At 42.3% G+C, this 18,060-nt stretch overlaps 2 protein-coding genes across 2 annotated transcripts; both read right to left on the bottom strand.

The window, feature by feature from the left end:
- Positions 1–7,617: 7,617 nt before the first annotated feature.
- Positions 7,618–9,904, bottom strand: lratd2b (LRAT domain containing 2b). The gene is made up of 2 exons (XM_083988815.1): positions 9,759–9,904; positions 7,618–9,448 (listed from the first exon to the last, which is right to left on the bottom strand). Exon 2 carries the CDS (start codon positions 9,225–9,227, stop codon positions 8,400–8,402), a length of 828 nt encoding a protein of 275 aa, XP_083844941.1. The 5' UTR covers positions 9,228–9,448; positions 9,759–9,904; the 3' UTR covers positions 7,618–8,399.
- Positions 9,905–13,195: 3,291 nt separating this feature from the next.
- On the bottom strand, positions 13,196–18,039 carry nsmce2 (NSE2 (MMS21) homolog, SMC5-SMC6 complex SUMO ligase). Its single transcript, XM_083990578.1, has 6 exons — positions 17,658–18,039; positions 16,691–16,803; positions 16,246–16,399; positions 15,041–15,132; positions 14,739–14,845; positions 13,196–13,459 (listed from the first exon to the last, which is right to left on the bottom strand). The coding sequence occupies exons 1-6, from the start codon at positions 17,770–17,772 to the stop codon at positions 13,348–13,350; spliced, it is 693 nt and encodes a 230-aa protein (XP_083846704.1). The 5' UTR covers positions 17,773–18,039; the 3' UTR covers positions 13,196–13,347.
- Between the last annotated feature and the right edge of the window lie 21 nt (positions 18,040–18,060).

Raw genomic sequence — 18,060 nt, 5'->3', positions numbered from 1 at the left:
GCAGGTTAATGCCTAAAAAATGTGGGAGGAATTTGTGAATGAGTGAAAACAAAGGGTCTGCATTGGTGCATGTGGTCTGTTTCTTGGAGTAGACATCAGTGTTGAGTTGATTTAAACATAAATTCCAGGGTAACACTTTATTTTAAGGGGTCCTTGTTCCTGTGTATCTACCTAATTAATTACAGTGTAATTACCTATGTAACCGTATGTAATAACATGTACTTACATTGTAAATACATAGTGTATTTTGGTGTACTTACAGGTCCTTGTTACACTTGTAATAAGAAATGCCAAAGTGGCCTCTCTCTTTGCACAAGCATTTCTTATTACAAGTGTAACAAGGACCTGTAAGTACACGAAAATACACTATGTATTTACAATGTAAGTACATGTTATTACATACGGTTACATAGGTAATTACACTGTAATTAATTAGGTAGATACACAGGAACAAGGAACCCTTAAAATAAAGTGTTACCAATTCCAGTCCTGTCACCACATCTTTCTGTGTGTGTGTTTTCTTTTTTCAGCAAAGGCTGTCTAGACTGTGGAATCCCAAATCTCCAAATGCTGATGCACAACAGCATGTCTTCAATTTCTTGTCAATATGGTCGATGTGGTGATATCAGACGGCCACTGAGTGAGTCTAAATTGGCTTTATCTCTATTAGCTCCAACTGTGCCACGTTATCAGCACCCAACAACTCGGCTGCAGGACCAGACCTCTGCTCCTCTGCCACCCACTGGTTCACCTATCACACATGCACACACACACACACACACACACACACACACACACACACACACACACACACACACACACACACACACACACACACACACACACACAGAAACACAGACTCTGAACTCACAGGTATGCACAGGCACACACATATAGAGATGTTTTCACTTTGTCTCTCATTCACACTCTAATACTTCCATTTCCATATCTTTGATTAAGCCAGCAGGATGTTCAGGTTGCTACTGAGCACACCTGCTTTCGTGGCGGACACCCACAAAGGATGATGGGATGCTTATCAGCAGGAGATGGAATAGGAAATCACAGCTCTTCCCATTGGTGGGAAGCTGGAAAAGCGTGAGGTTTTTTTGTGGCGGCAGCTTGACAGTGGAAACAAGCGAAACGGGCCCTGCTGTGCAAATAGCAGTGATTTAACATGAATGAATGTGAGCATTGAATGAATGTTGAAACACCCCCCACCTCCCTCCCTCCCTCCCTCACTTCTAAACGGCAACAAGTTTATGAAACACTCACGCAAAAACGTGTGCAGCACATGTGTGCGTGCCCCTAGGAAGGGGACACACATAAACACAGCTGCACTGTCGCTTGGCATATAACCTTTTCTCAACAATGCTCAGTCCCTTTTTCCATTCAGCATGAGCGATCACAGTCTGAACATGGATGTCATGCCTGCATGTCATACTCCTGCAGAACACCGGATCAAACATTCATGATTCAAACACTTTTTTTCTACTTTTTCCATTTAATATTTTAAAACGATGAGAGATCATTCAGAAAGGCAGATAACAGATAAGCACAGGTTAGGATGAGGGCTTCAAATCATACTTTATTGGTAATTTGGATTCCTGGGAACAATGTCGTGGGCATGTTACGTTTTAGCTCTTTTGAAATCTGCAGCCAGAAATCTTTCTTCCATAAAACTATCCCTGGTGATTATTGAACTTTAATTAAAGAAATTGCTTGACATTTTGGGAAATAAGCCTCTTCACTCATCTGCTCAGAGTTATATGAGAAGATCAATACCACTGTCATATCTGTTCACTGATATAAAAAGCTAGGAACTGGTTAGCGGAGCTGAGCAGACAGACTGGACACAGTGGGAAACCATTCAGACAGACATCTGGTTGTCCAGCACATCTAAAGTTTGCTAATTAATTAAGTTGAGTAACAATCACTTGTATTTACCCACAAATAAAAATAAAAAGGTCTATACTCATACCCTTAGTCTTTATGCAATCACCTGCTGGCTCTGCATGGCCCAGCGTACAGACAGTGGTTGTGTTGTCACTGCAAGGTTGTCGGCACCTCAAAGACAAGGCTGTCATGTGAAATAGGATGATAGCATCGTGTCAAAAAAAGTGTTAATTTATTACCTAAGGGAAGTGCTGGTGGCAAGATTGTATTACCCATAAGAAGGAGCCAGACCGGCTCTTTCCAGTCTGTATACACTAAACTAACCAGCTGCTGGCTACAACTGAATATTTTTGCAGCAGTATGACGTGACAGCAGTATCACACTCTCGGTAAGAAAGCCAATAGCTGTACAGCATATCTCAAAATAGCATCTACTCTTTCAAGGCTTTGGTGGGATAAAGCATTAAGTTCAAGGATCTGCTTTTTGGCTCCAACACTCGATAATGATCATGACTCTGTGGTCGGTCAAGTTCAGCACCACTATTTACACTAGTGCTTCTCCTCTGTGCGGCATGCAGCAGGGGACAGCACTGCACAAACCACCGCCAGTCATTCGAAATGTGCAATTCATAAGGTCTGGTCAGGTAATATTAGAAATGGAAAAAAAGCAGATGTGAAAAAGTCTGAGCCACAGACATCGACTGAAACAAGTCAAAATGAGACAGAAGGTAAGTAAGGAGTGAGTAAAACAACAAAAGGAGGAGGCAAGGACGAAAGGATGGAAAGCACATGAAAATGGAATACCTGATTTGTTTTTTCTGTTTCTATCTTCTTTTTTTTGGTGAAGGGCATTAGAAAACACAGCTCTATATCCCTGACAAAAACATTGACAGAGTACGCGAGCAGCAACATGGAATTAAAATGAAAGAAGAGCACGAATGTTGATAAGTGCTAATGTGATTCCCTGGGATCTGGGAGGAAAGTTTGAAAAGACAGCTGCGAGGGTAGACTCTATTAATTGCCAAAAAAAGAGAGAGAGGTAGACTCTCAGGGGATTATGACTCTTGCTGCCAGGTAAAGTGCACTCCACACACAAATACTGATATTTTTCCAACACTACGTGGCTCCTTCTAATGTTTTCATGGGTCTAACCTGGTTATTTATTGAAGAACTTTCCCTTTAACTGCTAGATACTAAAGCATTGATGTAAACATGAGCTAAAATATTAAGAGGTCATTAAACAGAGAAAGAACATAACTGAGTCAGAGAAAGACAAATAAAAGGCATTTCCTCTGCTTATGTAACTTGTTCCAGCAATGAGGGCTTACAACTGTATAATTAGCATAATTGGACTCTCTTAAATTGTAATTTTTCAATTTTTCAATCTCTGGTTACCAGTAGTGTTGGCCAGTAAAGCTGAAGAGGCAGGAAATCTTGCAATGACTCAGGACAAGATGAATGTTGATAGCTATTGAATCAGCCTGCCATAAATAATTGAAGTGACAAACAGGTCAGAGCGCTTGAAGACAACAATTCTCAGTCACATCTCAGTGTGTAGTATGTGAGTTTAAAAACTACTCTGACCCCCCCCCCCCCCCCCCCCCCCCCCCCTCTCAGAAGGAACTAGGCCTCCCATCCCTGTCGTTAGCTCTTTCTTTCCTTTTATTCATTCTCTCATCCATTACCATCATAAGAAATAGGGTCAGTTTATTAAAGGTCTCCTCCGGCCCATTCCTGTTGTCTGGCTCCGCTTATGTAAACCAGACAGCCCCGGCTGACCGGACACGACAGCTCAAACTAGAATAGAGTCTGATTCCACTCTGAAAAGCTTCTCATCAGCCACTGTCATCCAAGAATTTGTCGCTCTTCCTCGGGACTCAACTATCAAATCAGGCATATTCGTACCTCGTCTTACAAAGCTATCCCTACACATCGTGCCTTTGCTCAGCCTCACTTGCTACATTGGTATTCTTGTTATTTCCTTTGAACCATCATGATTTCTTTGAACTGATCATTTCTGAGCACAGCAATTCCCCAGCTATAGCTTTTAACAGCGACTTTACCTTCACACCCCGGTGCTCAGTCCTATGAAACCACATTTGTCGAGGAAAGTGAAAGAAACCACAAACAAAGGCAGGGAACATTGGTTGCCTGCCTGTATGGGCAGTAGCATACAAACTAAATTCAATTGTTGTGAGTGGAAAAGTAGCAGACGAAGCACAAACAATGTAAAACTAGGCTATGGGAATACTGCTTAAAAAAAAGGAGAGCAACCTTGGAAGGCCGTGCTTCCGGGAGGGATCGGACTTTGCCATTGTGTGGCTATGAAAACAAGCGGTCACCCCACGCCGGGACAAGAAAGAATCACAGTGCAGCGCCAGTCTGAAACGAACAGTAAACACAGTCCAGTCCAAGCCAAACTGGGGGAGGGGGGGGGTTCCCTGTAGATGATTAACCCGATGCAGGCATGTGATGCTGGAAGAAAAATCAACTTTACAGTGAAATGTAAAAAAGGAAAAAGCTGTGCAAGCTGCAACATCATGGAGCAATGATTGGTAATGAAGGCAGTGTTGTTAATTTTGGAGTTACAAGGGCTTTCGAGGTTTCATTATGTTCTCTCTAATTCACAGGAAATGGAGCTGTCTCTCCAAACACAAGCATAAACGCATAAACATGATTCAGGTGGGTGGGCAGTGAAAATGGCCCGACAAACAGAGTCCCACAGCACTCACTCCCTGGCTATGGCAAATTATTTTGTAGGTGAGGGAACAAGTTCATATTTTTAAATCTAACTGTTAACAAGAGCTGCCTGGATTTTATCTGGTGCCACTGCTCACATCAATGTTGGCAAATTCTCGATTCAGGAATAATCGACACATTCAACATGGTGCTGTTAATCAAAGGCTATGTAATCATAGTAATCACTTTCTCTATCTTATCTTACAAGCACACTCTCTTCCCCAACAGCCATTCATAAATGCAATTCTTTAATGGTTATGTGGTTAAAGAGGATTCCTATCTGTTGGCAAGAGAAAAAACAAAACCTTAGCAGTTCAGAGATACTTTTTGAGCAGAAAAAGATCAAGTGGCAGAAAAACAGCAGGTTAATAAAACCCCTGAGGTGAAATTCAAATTCTAAATAGTCAAGCACATAACATGATATTGTCAAATGTCCTAAAAGTATCTGTCTTTAAGCTACACAGTGTTTGTCTCACATGGATAACAATCTTGCAGTGGCTTGAGGCCATGTCTCAAATACACTCCCATTTCCTTTAGGCCTGTCAGATACAATCTCCTCATGAGCCCGCTCCTCTTAAGTTCAGACATGTGTGCGTGTGGGAATGAGTTTTGGTAGATAATGACATTCTGTAAACATAAGGTGGGTCTGATTTGAGTTCTGGCGTGTCCCCAACTTCTGTAATGTTGCCAGTTTTGCCTGAAGGGTGTGGGCTTCCCTCCAGTCCTCCAAAGAAAAGATGACAGACCAACCAAAAGCCTGACATCAGTCAGCCAGCATGTCAAACCAAGCGCTTCCCCCTGGTTTCTCATTTTGTGTATCATGGTAAGAGGGAGGGCTTTGAAACACATCACTTCACTAGTCACTTTTAATTTCAGTTAGTCACAGATCTCACTGCAGGCCTTTTTCTCTAAGATCAGTCAGGGATGCATGATGGCCCCCATTTCATGGGACACTGGAGTGAATGTGAAACTGCTTTCATTTGTGAGTAGATTTGCTAAATTAAAGGCACACTGCGGAGTTTCTGACCACTGGCAGTGCTACGGAGCAACGTTTTCATGAGCAGGTCCCTGTTTTGTGTGCAACTGTCACAAGGCCAGTTGCACAATGTTCTGCTCATCAACAGATGGTGGCAGTGGTGTGCAAAGCATGCAGGCACACATCAACAAAGGCAGGAAGGAAAAGGCTACAAGCTAGTCAGCAATGTAAACAATGTTGGATTGAAAATGTTTTTAAAAAATCGATTAAAAATCTGTTATGGGAAATAACATAAAATAAAATAAAAACCATTCTACACATTTTCTAGGCCTCAAGGATACACGGTGAATGGTGTTTCGATGTAGTATTCAGAGTGAATACAACTTTTGTTTACAAAAAAATCTGCACAGAAGCTTTAAAATTTCACTGACATGAACTGCACAATAAGCCAGTACCGAAAATTAAATAATAATATCAGCTCATCTGACAGCTTGATGCCCCTGTCTTGGATAAATATTTTATATGATGTTATCGGTTTTTTATATATGATACAGAACAGTACATTCATGCAGAGGCTAAATAAAACCCACACATTTGTGGAGATCAAATCAAATTGAACACAATGGCTTATATGAACGAAGTCTGATTCAATTTCAGTTTTGTCACTCATGATGAAACGCGTTAATATTCAGTCAGACAACTCAACTGGCTGCTGCTTTAACATTGTGTGTTTCTTCACCCAGTGCTGAGTAGATTATGTTGGTGTTAAAAAAAAAAAGAAGAAAAGACTGATTATCATAAATATGCATCCCTTACACACAGAGACACTATTCATATTTCATCACTGTGGTCGACCACAGGGGACAGAAGAAGTGCTAATGTGTCCAGCATCTTTTCTATTTGGTACCAGAGCTGATCATGATCCTGCTGTGGGTCCAGTGGGAGTTTACCTGCAGCAAAATGACTACAACATTATCTCTATGCAAATATTACCAGAGGAAGACAAACAGGCAAAGTAACTCATGGCTATGAACGAGTCATCAGCTTCCTCTGAAATATAGAGGGGGGGTGGGGGGGTGGCTGTGTCTTAGCAGTTCAAAACAACCTCAGAGTCTGCTGCAATTTCCGTTAAAGCCTCCGTATGTGAAACCACTGCAAAGTTGTCCACAGGCATCTAACATTTGACATTTCACACTTGCTGACATCTAAAAGATCATGTGTTATCTACACTGTTTCCTGTTGAAAGATGATAAATCCTTAACATTTATGGCTTGTTATTCCATACAAATTATAATTATCATATAGTTATCAAATTATATAAACTGCAGATGTATCCACACCTTATTTTCTTTTACCTTCATGGGTTTCTGTAGCTGGGAGAAAAAAAAATCTGTCTATTTGTGGTGGTATACAAATAAAATTGCACCTTTGCATGAAATTCAATGAATGCTGTAATTCCAGAGAAAGGAAGGAAAGCCAAGTACGGGGTGAAGAACATATTTAGCCTGTGGCTAAACTTTCAAAAATGACTTATCTTCAGTTGGCAGAGGTGTAAACAAAGCAAAAATGTCCAGCATGGTTGGAACACAACTTGACACAAGCTAATAAAGCTGATGTTAGAGTGGTTTCAGGGAGCTGCTGCTGCTCTGAGGGGAATATTTAGATCAAAACTGGCAGCATTAGCAGCTTTCACTGTAGGGCAGCCAGCACTCCTCACCACAACCACAAACAAAAAGCAGGGATCTTACAAGTTGAACAGGTAGAGCTGTGACTCCTCCGGGGTGTGTGAGCTGGGATTGTGATGGTAGGGGCGTACTGTATAATTGCTTTCAAACCTGTGCACAGTGCTGGTGATTAGGATGCAGCGTTTGGAGAGAATATAGAACAACTTCTTCTACTTTCCCTGAGATTCATGTTTTGAAAATTATTGATCTATATTGTAGAACCATTCCCATAAACCATGTAAAAGGTCAGCTACCATCCTTCACTGAAAAGGGAAAAACGTTACTGTTCAAATATAGATTTATTTCCATATTCCTTCATACAAACATTTTCCAAAAAAATAAACTGTTGAAAGGGATGAATCAATATAAGTGCACAAGTGCACAGTCATAGCTATGAACCACAAAATAGTCAGAGTGAGTAAAGCTGTGTGATGATTGGATATAAAGCAACAGACGGGAAACCTCAAGGTTGACACAGAATAAGAAAAAAGCTGTTTTTGTTGATGTGTCCCTTCCACTCTGTATTGGTCTCCAACACCTGAGTTGTAGAGGAGCAAGCGCTCTCAGCACTCTCGTCAGGCATAAGTACATTGGAGAGGTTTTGCTCCTGTGTGCAAAGACTCATTGGATTAGAAAGATAATTATGGGCAATTTCATTCCGACTTCATCCCCGAATGATTACACTGCAGGTGCAGCTCCGATGCAAATGTATCCATCATTACTAGTCACTTAATCTTGGGTTGAGTGTGTGAGTGTGTAAAACATTTTTTCCTTTGAAAGAGGGAGAAAATCAGAGCCAGCAATTTTCACTTGTTTTCAATGCAAATCAACTAGTGGAAATGTTGTTTTGACCCTTGTGATAGGCTTGGCTAATGCACTTAAGAATGGAACAAGTGCCACTTCAGATTTCCTCTCATTTCATTCGTTTTAAGATGAATTTCAACTCCATCTGTGGTCATTTATTTGCAGCGTGACGAGTGAACACCGGATCTTTGTTGAGTAACTGTCCCCTCACCAACACACATCCTCTGTATGTGAGCATGAAAAACTGGAGATGACCATCCACTATCAGTTAACAAAACGCTCCTCTTTGATTTCATGTGTTGCGTTCAGGTGGTTGGCCAGCTCTTGCATCACAGCATCTTTCCCAATCTGATCGTTCCTCCTCTTTTCCATGATCACGTCCTCCAGGCTCTGAAACTCCAGGACGTGGTTCTTCTTTTCTGAAAAGAGTAATTTTAACCTGTATGGCTGCTTTCCAATCCGTATCTCTCCTCCGATTTTGAACTCCCTTTTGCCAAAGCGGCACCAGGCGGCAAAACACTCCGAGTTCCTCCAGTACAGCTCTTGGTCTCGCGAGCCCACATGGTCCAGAGCGTTGCGCACAATCACCTCCGGCGGGAGCGCACGGTACCTGTAGAGGCCGTTCACTATCCTGCCTTTTTTGCCCTGGCTCACATCGGCGAGAAAGTTGTTCTTTATCTCAGCCCGGTGCAAATGAACCACCTGGAAGTCCCCGACGTACACGGCCCAGTGTGGATACTGTCCGGTGGCCACGAACTCCAGGAGGTCTCCCGGTCTGCACTTGTTCAGGAGACTCTCCGCGGTCTGCGTCGCGGCTCCGCTGTGCCTCTCGAAGACGCTCTCCTCCCGGTAGTAGATCGCGCACTCCAGCTCATCCTGGGGGTCGAACGGCTTCTCTTCGTGGTTCACCGCGTGGTTCTCGGATGAAAAGCGGTCCATGTTGTCGTCCTGGTCGTCGTCGTCATCGTTGGAGAAAATGTACGAGACGCCAATCCGCGGTCCGCCGTCGTCGTCCGGGTCGAAGCCATTTGGGTCCGACGTTGGCACCTCTGCGTAATTTAAATGCGTAAGTTTCTCCACCTGGTTCCCCATAAGGGTGACAGGTGGATGGAGGGAGGAGGGGTGGGGGGGGGGGGAGGCTGGAGCTGAACACGGGAACAGGATCCACCTGTTCAATAGGCGCACTCACTTCACCCGAGGAGGAGACGGAAGGAGGCGCAGCGTCTTAACTAAATCCAAAGCGGGAGAGACGGCACCAATAATCCATTGTCCAGCTGTACGCGTGCATCCAGATGAACACCCACTGAGGCCGCCTGCAACAGGGACACGGAAGACAGCGTCTTAAACAGAGTTCACCACACAGATGATAAAGTTAACACACCACGCGTGGTTGGCATTCCCAACAGGTATGACCTGACACACCTGTTGGCTCAGCGTCTCCGCCGAACTCACACAATAACTCCTGCCACGTTGACTTTGTATAGCTACACCCTCATCCCTGTGCAATGTCACACACACACACGCACACCCTATCTACCTTAAGTGTGGACGTGAATTATTCATCTTCATTTTTTCAGCGGGTCAATTCACATTAAAGTGACCGAGCGGCGGACACGCACTCACCTGCAGCTCAGCTCGTCTCTGCAGCTCCTTCTCTCTCTCTCCTGCGGTCACATGTGTCAAATCAGCAGGACTTTGAGATTGAGGCCGGCAGCTGCTCTCCTTCCTGTGTGGTTTGCTCTGCTGTACAGACTGTCTGTAGTAAGCTGTGAACCACAGTGTTTTGTTGCAGCGAAACTCATCCAGGACCTAGTGACTGCTGGGAGGTGTTGCCATTTAAAGCGACAGTACGCCTCTCTGCCTCATTGCCATATTCACTCCAATTTTGTTCAAGACACTGAATCTACAAAGAGGCTTAAATGTTCCTGTAGGAGCCTAATATTATTTGCACAAGAGGCCTATCAAAGTAAAATATTGCCATTATTCATTAAATCAATTGTAAATGTTCACAATAGTAAGAGCTTCTATATTAAAACTATGTATTTTAAAATTTTAGCCTATAAAACCAAGATGAAGAATGTTATAGTGATGCATAGGCCTAATTGAAAAAGAAAGTACATTTATCACACACACACACACACACACACACACACACACACACACACACACACACACACACACACACACACACACACACACACACACACACACACACACACTGGAGTCTACATGTGATCAATACAGTGATTTCTCAAAGCGAGAGGAGGATCCCTAAAGGTGAAAAACAATTAAAATGCACAGTATATCTTGATTATTAATCCATAAATTTTCATTAACAAAAGCCGTTTTAAGGCATTTCTACAAAAGATGTGTGAGCCCATTAAAAAGAAAAAAGTCGATAAGGAAATCATAAAATGTCAACATTTTCACGAACAGAGAATACGGGATGACACATCCCGTATACAGGAATGATAAGAGGGGTGGTTAAGGGTGAGGAGGAAAAACATCCATCTAAAGACTTCCTGTCTGCTGTTATCAACACTGGATGATTAGTTTCAGACCAAAATGATGTGGGGAAATGTGACTGGGAAGAAAATGTTTGTACTGGTCAGAGAGCCAGTCAGTAATTTCAGTATTTACATACAACTCAGAAAGTTGTGTAACAAGATTTAAAAGTTAAATCAGATTATACAGTGAAATCTCTTCTGCTATTTGCATAGTTGTATGTAGTTTACAGCAATTTGCAGCGTGATGTAATCTAACGACTACAGCTCAGGAGTAAATGCTGTTAAGTGCAGTTTTCGTCATTCTGAGGAGTAAGAAATAACATTTAAAAATGTATTTGATAAATTAAGGGCACACGTTCTATTAGATTTCCCACCAAAACTGAGAGTATATCATTTGAAACAGAAACACAGAACTTCACTTGATCAAATCCAAGCTGATTTTACAGAATTACAGAGCTCTTACTGCGTTTTCATTGAGAGAAATATCAACTTTGCATTGGATTGTGATGTTTCGCTTTAAAGCTTCCTGAGCTATACAGTGTTTCAAAGTATTTCTGAAACGCACTCTGTCTGAATGCAACTTTCAGTAGTTCCCTTTTTAAAGCAGACAACATGACTTGTCATAGGAAGGAGGAAAGTACAGGCATAAATAATGACAGGTGTTTAAAAGTCATGGCATTAGCGTGTAAAATACCAGCACCCTGACACTGAAGCAGCTGAATGGCATTCAGATGTCATTCATTTCAGTAGTTACACCTGTGTTTTCCCTTCTGCCCAAATTTTTTCTGACTGCAGTATTTGAGTGGGAGCACAGGAGTCCTGAAGCAGGAGGCTCCTGCAGGTAGATTTACACAACACACACAGTGAACAGTTTGTTGTCGACCTACTCGCACTATATTTTCTGTAAATTCTGGTCTCAGCTGCAGCCTTAAATACTCAACTCTGCTCTGTAGGAAACTGCTATATTCACTTCAGAGAGGAGGGGGAGGTGAGGTGAGGTGGACAACCCCAGAGAGAAGAGAGATCCCCCTGAGAAAGCTGTGAGACGGTTCTCAACTTTGTCAGGCTCCTTTTTGATGGGAGTGTCAAACTGTTTGGATTATGCCCCCCCTGCCCCTCCGCCCCCCCAAAAAAGCAGGAGGGAGCAAAGAGCGGCACCTGGATCAAACCAGAGTTCAGAGTGGCCGTCTTATCTGAACCCTGCTGTTCTCCTCCCTCCCTCCCTCCCTCCCTCTCCATCCAGCTCTGGCGCTGCCCCAGCCGAGGACTCCTGTGCCAGAGAGTGAGACTGTTCTCACTTCCACCAAGAGGTAAAATCCTCCTCGGACAAGCCAGATATCCAGGCTTACAGTGTCTCAGGCAGCCATTACACCTACTTCTTGGAGCTTTTGAACAGATGAATGTGAATTCCAGATCAAACATAACGAGAAGGCAGCAAACATCTATGGGGAATTGATTGGCTTTTTTTTCTCCCCCCCCCCCAGCATTGCGTGTATGTGCAAAACTGTGATTGAATTTCTGAGGTTATTTACAGCACCCGGATCCCTCAAAAGAAACAGCTTAATGGCTTTGCTTGTGATAGGGTGAAAGCAATGCTGATGGTTTGTTTGTGTGCGCACGTTCCACAAATTGAACGGTTGTTGTAAAAATTACCTGTGACTTAACATGTTGGTGCAATAAACAGGATTAGGATTCACAGGGAGGTAATTCAAAATGAAGCCGAGTGGAGAAATGAATGAATCAACATTAGCTAGATCATTTGTTGCCAGTTAATAACTTCATTGGAGAAATGCTCTTAGTGCTGTGTGACGCACTCTTTGGAGGGAAGGAGCAATTAGAGATTTTTTTTTTTTTTTTTTTAAATGCCTGATGCAAGGTTATTAAAAGATTAGCTTTACCTAGTTTCATCTCAACACAGCCTTTGTTTGTTTCTCTCTGGAACAAAGACCCTTCACAAGCAGTAAGAGCAGGCAGGAAGGGAGATTTAATCACATAAGTGCATTCCTGCATACGTTACTGAATGCTTTGTTTATGACAATCACAAACTGTTTTTTTTTTGTGGAAGTTCTTCTGTTGTCTCCAGGATCCTCCTTCACTTATTTGCAGTGAGAACTAACAAGGCACGTGATGATTTAAACAGTTCCAATATTCCTTAATTGAAGGTGAAGGTGAATTCACTGATTGTTTATATTTCTAAATACAAATACAATGAGCACCTCCCGGATTTAATTACCAGTGATGGTAATTAGCATCCCGCAGGCATACCTGGAGCTGAGATGGGATAATCCAGAGATGAGAAGTTCACGTCTTCTACTGTGGCTCTGCTGACTACATTAATCCTGGGTCCTCGTGCAGAGGCTGCTCTCTTGTGGTTCTGTCAAATTACTGCATCGTGTGCGACAGAAAAATAATTTCAATGTTATGTTTTTACCTATCCTCACATTACAGACACACAACCTTTGGGTGTTTATATAAGCAAAGTTTGAAGCTTTTATTCCCATTCAACAAGGCTTTTAAAACAAAGTAGAAAAAGCTCCACTTGAAATACAAAAGTCATCATGTCAACAATAATCCAACACCAGCCCACATAGGCTACAGCTGAAAGCAGTGATGAAAACAACTGTCTCAAAATAGGACAAACATCACACTCTTCTCTTACTGGACAAATTATTACCAAAGCGTTCTTTCTCCTTTATGATAAATAACTACGTCCGGTTGCTGTTTCTCTTTTGGCTCTGGATCTTTCTCCTCAGCATCTGGTCAGGAACGAGGTCCGACTCTTTCACATCTGTGTTCCCACAGCCCACCACAGGACAGCTAAGAGGAGAGAAACAGACAGTACAGCAACACGTTAAAAATATCTCTACGTATTAACCTTGTACCTGTCAGAGTGATTAGAGACTTGAGATTTGCGATTAATTGTCAACCATCTTTATTTTCCTCCCTCTGCCATTGAGGCTTTGTGCTGCACCCATGTCTTAATGTTTGTTTAAGAACAAAATGACTCAGAAACTGAAGCACGGGTTTGCAGTGTGGGAAGATCCAGACCATTTGTTTAACTCGTTTTTCTCGGAGGTCTGGTCTATTGGACACAGAGCGGCTAATCTGGACTAATGGCAAGTTTCCTCGTGAGCTGGGTTTTGGCTGTAGGGTGAGAGAGGTTGGGAGAGACGGAGAGAGCCGGGCCAGAGGGCGAAGAGTGTAATCGATCACGCTGTGTTGTGGTGATCAGCCCAGCGGAGCAGGCTGCACTGCCCACTATTTTACGATTTTTATGTTTTTTTGGCTCATTACCATTAAGAAAGTGTCTGATGAGCCAAATGTCATTCCATTCCTTATAATCATGCGTAACTTAAAAGATGTACATGCTTTGAATTCCTTAGATATAGTAACACACTGCTCTAAGCTGAATGGATGGCATACAGCACGTCACGGACGGCTCAACCCCGAGAGACTTGATACTTAGGTTGAACTTTCTAAAAACTGACTTGTGAGCATATCTGTTGTTAGCACTGCCTCATTTATTGAAGTATAATTTTACATAATACATATTTAAGTGGTCAAATGCCTGGTTGCCTTTGCTTCATTGGGTTCGCTTTTCTGCGTTTTTATTCAAATCTATGAATAATACATTGAAGGAACCTCTTCAAACAACACACATGCACTGGTGAGTGCTGTTTGAAGCTTTGTTGCCCATGAAGACTTGAATGATGATGGGCACTTCAGGGCTGCTACTTTATAAAAGATAGCAGTGAGTGATGAAATGCTGTTGCACCTGTAGTCAACACTAATCAAGGAAAGCCCTCTTGGGTATTCCTGCTATGACTTCACATGTCAAAGTGTGCATGGTGACCACAGTCACGACTCAAGACAATAGGCAGGTTTCGTCGACAACAACATACGTAGACAGGCTCTGGGATTTCATCAGTTTTCCTCTAGGACAAGCCGCATTTAATTTGACTCCAACATCAAAGCACTATAATAAAGAAATTGTGAATTAAGGCAGACTGCGGGTCCCACGCCAACCCGCCGAGTTGTTTACTGCAGCAAAACCTAATTCAACTTTCTAACAGTCCTCCCAGGGAGATAGTCTTACCGGCATTTCTTTTTCTGGCTGTGCCGTGTTTTGATCAGACCCCGTATGGCTTCTTCATCATAGTGGTGGTTGCACTTCTTATTCTTAACCGGATTCACCATTTCCACCTTGAATACAGATACACAGAGGTGTGTTACAATGACACACGGAAAAACACAAATTGAGACAATTCTCTACATTTTTCTTCTTCGTGTCTAATATAGTATTACTAGTGACTATGTACAGACAGGTAATAGACATCAATAACGGTGTAACATTTCTAAAAAAGTAAAATAACACATCAACAAGCTGGAGTAGTGTACCTGTGTCAGTGGGCAGGTCAAGTTGACTTGACTCTGTGCGACAGCAATGTCCTCATCGAGCTCCTCCATGTCTTCTGCTGACTCTTGGTTGGCTGAAAAACACAAAACACATACATACTATGTGGATGAAAGTACACACCTATTGAATACTGAAACATTTCTCTGTATTAGGCTGTAATACTTTCAGAGCTAATCCTGGATATATTATCAAATGCTCATGGATTTTACTACAGGATTTAAGCTCCCATACACATGAATAATTTAGCACCATTCACAAACAAGATACACAGCCACATGGATTTATATAGCAGCAGATAGCCTTGAGACATTACACCAACAGATACAGTTCCCTCCCTGGACACACAAAAGCCTCTCCCACTGACACAGGTACAGACATCCAACATACCCACCCACACATTAAACAGTCTCTCCCATGTTTTGAGTCCAGGTATTTATTGCTGTTGTTTCACTGCAGCTACAACTATCGAATGACTCAAAGGTCACTGGGGGCCTAGGGTATTCAAAAAACTCTACATGTTGCCCACTGAAAGTCATCTTTGCCACACTGCAACGTCACAGCCACAACTACAGCTATGTGTCTCCTCCAAAGTACGTGCTCCTTAATAGCAGCATGGAGTGATAGTTCTGACACTAATTCAGCAGACAGCAGTGATGTGACGTCTGATGGGTTACTTCCTCTCAGAATACATTGACTATGCATGAAATGATCTCAACTCAGTTCACAAAGTTCACACCTTAAAATGTTTTCTCATATATATCTATATCTATATATATATTTAACTGGGGAACTTCGAGTCAACCAGGGGAAAATGTCATGGGCAAATGCAGCAGCAAGTTCACTTGCAGCAGAATAGAGACAACCTAAAAAAAAGCACAGCATTGTCTGTGTGAGGCCACCTTTTTAATAAGGGGTGCGATGAGGACGACAATTAAAAAGCAGAAAACAACAGCTACAGGGTGTAAGGCAAACATAATTATTCGGTAAATAAAGGGAGTTGTTTGTTTAAAATTAAGCTAATTATCCTGAACCACATCCCAAGATTCCTCTCTCCCCTTTGGTGAGAAGCTCTCCTGCAAGCACAGCTATTATCAGAATCTATTATAAACCCTGAGTCCACTGCACAGTCTAGCAATGACAAATTCAGACGGCTCCCCCGCCCCTTGTTTCTTTCTACAGGCCTCACCTGGGTTCAGAGAGTTCTTGATGCTGTCCTTGAAGGCCACTACTTTCTGGTGACTGTGCAGATCAGCATCAGAGAGTCTGGCCGTTCTCTCTGTGAACAGCTCCTTCACTCTGGCAGACAGGCTGAACATGGCCTCTGGCTGCTGTGTGGCAACCTACAGAAAATGAAGTATGTTTTATACTTTTTCCATGACCTTTACAATTCAAAGTCAACTTCAGTGTTTTTCTCTGGTGTTTCTAACTTCCACAAAATCTCCACATTTAAAAAAGCCATTCTAAAAACGCTGTGTGCTAAATTACTTAGGAAAGAATCACTTTGTCTTATTGCACTTGCCATTAATTTACGTCGTTCTCCCACTAATGCAGTTTTATGATCTGCTCACTTAGTATAGAGGAAAAAACATGTTTTCCATTAATGTAATTAGGCTGTGCTAGATTGCTCTCACCTCAGCTGTGACTTGTTGCACAACATCAACAAAGTAGTTAATCTCCCTGTCCAGTTTGGCACACTCCAATATCATGGCCTCCATCTCTTTGATGCCAGGGTTCACCTCCCCATCTGAAACACAATGAAGCACAGTGTTAGAGTGAATTTGTAGCTTCCTTACTGATAAGTCAAAGTGCAAATATCAAACTGAGAAGATACTATTTTACAAGTAAATGTGCTGCATTCAAACCAAAAGTCATTTGGCAGCAGAGAGGTATTAGTAGCAGGTAGTGTTGCAGTCCTTGAGACCGGTCTTGTTGACTTGTCATGGACTTGACTAGTTTTTTCCCAAGACCACAGCTGCAGTGACTTTTTTTTTTAAACTGCAAATGTCTCTCTCTGTCACTCACTCACTCACTTTGGTTTATGTAATGTAATTCAATACATTTAAGATAACTAAAATTGTTATTCAAAAGTATATGCTTGTGTAACCATAAAAAAAAAACTTGGTTGCACCAGTGTCAACAGTGGGAAAGACTTCAGCAGGTTCTGTGCTGCTGTGTTATTCTGTTCAATCCAAACTTTGTTTCAATTAAATATGGCATAGATTTTATATAAAATTGTAATATTTAATGTAAATATCGAGCCACATGATAATCATAAGTACTGGTACTGAATACAGTAAGGTTTCTTCAAAACATTGGTTTGGTCTTCTTGACTCTGTCTCGGTTAGGTGGTCTGTTGACAGCAGCACTATAGTAGCAGGTGACTTGAATTATAATTGATTGCTGTACAAATGGATGATTACCTCAAACCTTAAATTAAGCTCAGTATCAGTGTTGCTGGTTTCTTTTACCAACTGTTCTGCACATATAGGAAATCAATAGTACCGTCATATCATCCTATCACTGAACACAAACACAGGAGACAGACAGTGACCATCCATCCATCCATTCATTCATTCAGACTGGTGTAACTTTACTCACCTTGTGCTTCCGCCAGGTCCATCGCCACATCGGTCACTATGTCCATTCCTGTCCCGATGTCTGTCTGACAGCCCTTCAGGCTGGTCAGAGTCCCGTGGACGGCGCTCAGAGACATTACGACGACTGGGTTTTGTTTTAACTTTTCGACGCTAACTCACAACATCACACATGAAGCTAACGTCACGTTAGCCTAGCTTGCTAACGTCTCCTGTTTCTGCTCTGTTCGGTTTAACCGGTGAACCAGCGACCTCCTGTTGGTGAAATAATAGTGTTTTGTCTCCGTATCTTGGTAAAAAGTTACTGTGAAATAAACACTGTACATGTAAAATACGTGTAACCACTACAAATCACCCGCGAAACTACAGTTAACTCCCGTAGGAAGCAGCGGCTGTTTCCATTTCCG

Source organism: Trachurus trachurus (genome assembly GCF_905171665.1).
Source record: "Trachurus trachurus genome assembly, chromosome: 16".
Lineage (NCBI taxonomy): Eukaryota > Metazoa > Chordata > Actinopteri > Carangiformes > Carangidae > Trachurus > Trachurus trachurus.
Note: the sequence above shows the minus strand (reverse complement) of the source record. Positions and strands in the feature narration are given on the sequence as shown.